We start from the raw sequence: 6000 nt of genomic DNA on the forward strand, positions 1-6000 counted from the left end.
TAGATATTTTCAAATATTTTTCTATTAATATTTTAATTCTTGGTTGTCAGTAACGCTTTTATGCTTTCAGTTTCTTTCAATCTATGAAAACTTAATTTAGGCATATAATACAGTTTACCTTGGTGAATATTTTTGGCTTTATAATATACATCTTTAACATCTTCAGATAGTATGCCAATTCATGTGTAGTGTAGGATCTCTGTACTTATGTACTTTAACTTACCTGTCTTATTCTTTGTATTCTAATTATTCATTTTATATCTTCTAAGCTCACAATATAGACGTAACTGTTTTTGCCTTTGTTAACTCTCTTTTTTAGTCAATAAAAAATGGACAAAAATTTGTTCTATTTTCTATCTGTTTGTATCCAATTTCAGTTAGTCTGGTCATCTAATCTTTAGGAACTGTGCTGTGCTGCTAACACAAAGACTGTGCCTATCTAGTGCTTCAAATCCACTAGTGACTCAGGAGAGGGAGTACTGATCCCTTCTTGTGGGATTTACAGCCTCAGAAACTCAGTAGAAGGTCAGCTGTGAGTTGGTTCCACCTCAGCAGCAATGAGTTTTGTTGTGTTTTGTCTTTTTAAACTTTCATGAATCCAAGTTTTCATCTGATACTATTTTCTTCAAGTCAAGTAGTGAAAGATTGTTCACCTTTTGTCTCAAAAGTTTTTTTATTTCACCTTCATTTATAAAAGATATTTTCTCAGGGTATATGGTTCTAGAATGGCTATTTCTTCTCTGTATTTTCTCAATATATATGATTCTAGGTTGGCTATTTCTTTTCTGTAAGTATTTGAATAAAGTATCACTCCACTATCTTCTGGCGTATGTAGTTTCTTATTAAAGGATGGCTACCCAGTGCGGAAGACCCCAGGAAGATGGAGACATGGGCTTAGAATAGTGTCAGTCTGCTGCACTGATTTTACTTTAAAGGAACCATTGTGCTCTCCATAGATTAATAGGCCACCTCTCAAAACATTAGATCAAGGTGGCAGATTTGGTGTGTCGTCGCCAGGTTTCATTACAAAGTCATGGAATTCTTTCATGTTTAGGGTTCCAGTCAATTGCTGTCATTTGATTCTTGAAAGTTTTTCTTCCCTGCTTATTGCCTGTATGTCATGAAATCATTGGGCCCTACTTGTATTTGAAGGTTTCTTAGGCTTTTTTACAGGACAATTTGAGACACTAAGAATAAGACTTGTTTCTTACTGTGTTTTCTTAATTGTAAAAATATACCTAACAGCACTTGCCAACATTTTTCAGGTGTACAATTTAGGTTTCTTACTGTTTTTAGCTTGTGCAATCTAAATTCTGAGATTTCATAAGCTTTTTGAATTGTTCCTGGTTGACTTTTTGACCTTATTTCTTTTCCTGATTTTATGTGTTTTTAATGAGAAATTGACTTTAGATAATGGCTCAAAGTTATGTACCTGTCAGAATTTCAGGGCTTGATATTTTAGTCATCTCTGATTCTTTGTTAATTTATACTTTGTAGATAGAACTTTAGCAAGTTAGTAAATTATTCATCTGAAATTACAGATAAATGTTTAAAACTCATGTTCAGTAAAAAAGATTTCTTTTTATAGTATTATGTTTTATTTTTACAGCTGGGAAAAGCAGATACTGCCTCTCACAAATTCAGAAGGAAATCTAAAATCAAAGAAGTAAAAAGTAGAGAAGCAACCAGTGCTCATAATATGATCAGCTCATCCTTTAGTTCTTTGTCAAATGCGTCTTATGAAGAAGATTATTATCTGGATACTTTGCAGGATAGAGGAGACAAAGAATTAAAGACATTTTCCCTTAATTCAGAACTTTTGGATTCTGAGTCATTCACAGAACTGCACATGGTTGAGAAACTCTCACATTGCAACCTGTCTGCGCCTTCTTTGTTTGCTGACAACAGCTTGGAGGTATTTCACCCGTCTCCATCTACTGCAGCTTCAGTTGCCAATGAAATCTCTTTAGCTTCTTCTTTGTTGGAAGAACCTACGGAACACATGCATTCAGATCCTGTGGAAGTCTGTAGTAATGAAACCGTATCAGTGTCTTCTTACAAAATTTGGAAAGATGATTGTTTATTGATGGTCTGGTCACTTGCTATAAAGAGTGGTTCAGAGTTGAAAAGTGCTAACATAGAAATTGCTCCTGCAGAAAATTTCAAGGTAAGACAATGAATGGTTCATCAGATCTGCCTTGTATGGACACTGCTTATTTCTGTGGTTAGCTCTTCTGATGAGGAGGATAAAAAGAGTTCCTCCACATTTTTTCTTACCTCTGCAGCAAAAAAAAAAAAAAAGGAAATGTGATTAACTTTTTTATTATTCTGAGTAGGAAAGAATTGAATATTCAAAGAGACAGAGAAAGAAAGCCCTGTGGTAAAGATTGTACTAGGAAAGGCCATAGATATAAATTTTGATAGAGCGTGTCATTTAAGAATTGTAGTCTCTGATCTTGGGCAGACTTTGAATCTTGCCTCTGGAATTAGCTCTATACAAGGAACCCTTGTGGCATATGTGGATTAAGCTTGTGTTTGTTATGATGCTTCTCTGTACTGTAGTTTGTTATTAATTTCTCACATAAGTATACTTTTCACCACCTCAATTATTAGAAAATTAATATCCACAATTGGTTCTTTGTTCAGTAATTTTATTACTTTTATTTGCAGATCACTGACCAACTTGAATGCTGTTTACCAATAAAAGAAGATGAAAGTACAAAAAATTTTCAACATAGTGTGCAAATGGAAAAACCTATTACAGAAGGAACTCTTTCTGGTTTTGTAAATTATCAAATGGTGAATAGTCATTCTGTTCAGCTGGAGTTTTCAGTAACCTTATCACTATTAGATTTTATTAGGTAAATATTTTCTGGAATTTTATTAGATCAGATTAATTATTCGGTAAATATTTATTAGGTATCTTCTCTGGACAGACATACTGTGGTAGATAGTAACTCAAACAGACACAGTTCTGTTTTCAAGGATCTTCAATCTAGAGAGGGAGACATTGAACAATCACGTAAACACCTGTGTCATCTCTTACACCTAGAGATTGTAAATGTGAGTCCCAGTTGGCTCAGTAGCATGTAGCTACAAAAAACAATTATTAATGATGTTATGAAGAGAAAAGAAATGGTACTATGAGAGACTGTACATGACTAATACTGGGTTTTGTTGGTATCTGTGAATACTTCTGAGAGGATGTAACATTTAAACTGAAATAACTTCAAAGAGAATGCGTGGTTTTGGTTTGTTGTGGTTTTTTCTTAAGTTTTCTTCAATTTGCTTTTCATTCAGACATTATTATATAAACTTATACAGTAAGGGTTGTTTTTTTTTTTTAATTTACATCTATATATATTCAGTGACTGGGGTAATCAGGATGGGTGTGTCAGAGGCAATGCGATTGGCACAGGATAGAGCAGGGTTTAGGGCTGTTGTACATAGGGTCGCTATGAGTTGCAAACAACTCGACGACACATAACAACAGCAACAACAACATATATATTCCCATTCTATAAAAAAAGGTGGCCCAATAGATGTGTGGAAATCATCAAACAGTATCACTAATATCACATGTAAGCAAAATCTTACTGATGATTATTCTGAAATGACTGGAACAGTATCTTGACAGAGAACTACCAGAAATAAAAGCTGGGTTTAGAAGAGGCTGTGGCATTAGAAACATTATTGTCAGTGTTAGATGGATCTTGGCAGAAAACAAAAAGTACAAGAGGAACGTCTTATCTGTGTTTCATTGACTATGCAAAAGCATTTAATCGACTCTGGGATCACAACAAATCGTGACTGAGCTTGAGGAGAATGGGAATTCCAGAACACTTGATTGTGTTCATGTGAAACCTATACTTGGACCAGGAAGTAGTCCTCAGAACAGAGCAAGGAAATACTGCATTCTTAAAAAATCAGGAAAGGAGTGTGTCAGGGATGCATCCTGTCTCCATACTTTTTCAATTTATATGCAGAACAGATCATTCAGGAGGCTGGACGTTATGAAGAGGAATGTGGCATCAGGCTTTGACTCATTAACAACCTACGTTAGGCAGATGACACAGCCTTGCTTGCTGAAATTGAGGAGGACCCGAAGCACTTGTTGCAGAAAGTCAAGGACTGTAGTCTTCAATATGGATTGAAATGCAAAATCAGGAAGACAAAGATTCTCACCACTGGGCCAATTGGCAGCACCATGATAGATGGAGAAGAGATTAAGGTTTTATAGCTGGCTTGACTCCACAATCAACACTATTGGCACCAGCAGTCTGGAAATCAAAAGATGAATTGCACTGGGAAAATCTGTGGTCAGAGACCTCTCCAGAGTACTGAAAAGTAACGATGCCAGTCTAGAGACTAAGGTGTGCCTGATCCAGACCATAGTTTTCACAATTACTTGCTATACATCAGAGAGCTGAACAGTGACTAAGAATGACAGAAGAATCAGTGCCTTTGAGTTACAGCACTGGAGAAGAGTCTTGAATGTATCATGGACCACCAGTAAAACAAATAGGTCTGTCTTGGAGAGGGTGAAAATAAGTTTCTCTTTGGAGGCTAGGATTTTGAAGCTCTTCCTCACATACTTTGGCATGTGGCCAGGAGGGAACGGTCATTGGAGAAGGACATCATGCTTGGGAGGGTGGACGGACAGAGCACAGGAGAGGAAGACCCTGGATGAGATGGATTGATAAGTAACTGAGACAATGGAGGTAGGGGTGTCAGAGTCAGGCTGGCTCAGGACAGGGCAGACTTCAGAGCTGTTGTACGTAGGGTCACTGTGAGTTGCAGGTGACTTGACAGCACGTAGCAACAAACAATTTTTTATCATTCATGTACGTTGTGTTTCATATAGTCTTTCATTTACATTTTATTTTGTTCATTTGTATTGTGGGCTGAATGGCTATTGTTAGTTTTTCTTTTTATTGTGTTAGTTTTATATTTTGCTATATTTGAACTTTTGAAAATAAAGGCTATCTGAAGTAAGAATGCAGAATAATATCTGAAAACAACTCTTTAACTTTCATACATCCACTGGATTACCATCAGAATACTTTGCTAATTCTTTGAAGGCTGTTAGTGAGAATATATCAATGAATTTCTAAATATTTATGCCAGTGAGGCTGTTTAAGGTAGAATCTGGCCTTCAAAAAGCTTATATTCAGGGGAATTCTGGTGGCCTAGTAGTAAGAAGCTGCACTGCAATTCTAGAGGTATGCAGTTCAGCTCCACCAGAGGCTCTGTTGGAGAAGGAGGGACAATATCCTGTACAAGTCAGATCTGACTTGACTGTACATGCACACACACACAAAAGAAAATGATAAAAAAAAATTTTTTTAAAGCTTATATTCATTCTGTGACTGTGAAGGTGAATCTCAGATCAATGAATGAGTGCCAGTAACCTTAAGGAGCGCAATATATGTAATATAGTCAACATGCTAGTAGATGCTGCCAATGCAAAGGCGTGAGGTTTAAATCCTTCAGCTGCTCTGAGGGAGGAAGAGGAGTAATCTCCTTCCATGTGATACACAGCCTGTGGAAACCCACTGGAGGGTCAGGTATGACTCGTTTCTGACCCAATGAAAATGAGTATATGTCTTTAATTTTAAAATATGTTTCCTGATTATAAAGTCAATATATATTTACTAATGTTATAGAAAAATATAAGTAGAATATAAAAGTTGTCTGTAAACCCACTCTCAGAGCCCCATGAGCCTTTTAAAAATTATATGTGTTAAAATACTTTGTTAGTCTGGTTTACACAAAGTATTGAGTCTTGTATTCATACACTTCCTTGGTTCTGATAGAATATTTAATTATTCCCAAAAACCGTGTCCATGAAAGAGAAGCTATATATCGTAATAAAATAATTAATGAAACTAATTGGTTCCAACTGAGTGGAAGAGATCGATATTTGTTCCTATCCCAAAGAAAGGCAACCCAACCGAATGTGGAAACTGCAGAACAATTTCACTGATTTCACATGCAAGC

The 6000-nt window shown here is 36.0% G+C and overlaps 1 protein-coding gene across 1 annotated transcript in view; it reads left to right on the plus strand.

Annotated features, from left to right (window-relative positions):
- AP4E1 (adaptor-related protein complex 4, epsilon 1 subunit) overlaps positions 1–6000 on the plus strand; it is a 91879-nt gene that overhangs the window by 83480 nt on the left and 2399 nt on the right. The window contains exons 18-19 of the mRNA XM_006895314.1: positions 1610–2167; positions 2671–2861. Coding sequence (XP_006895376.1) covers positions 1610–2167; positions 2671–2861 — 749 coding nt within the window. The remainder of the gene's footprint in view (positions 1–1609; positions 2168–2670; positions 2862–6000) is intronic.

Source organism: Elephantulus edwardii, unplaced genomic scaffold, assembly GCF_000299155.1.
Source record: "Elephantulus edwardii isolate Elephantulus edwardi_28Jun2011 unplaced genomic scaffold, EleEdw1.0 scaffold00164, whole genome shotgun sequence".
Taxonomy (NCBI): Eukaryota; Metazoa; Chordata; class Mammalia; order Macroscelidea; family Macroscelididae; genus Elephantulus; species Elephantulus edwardii.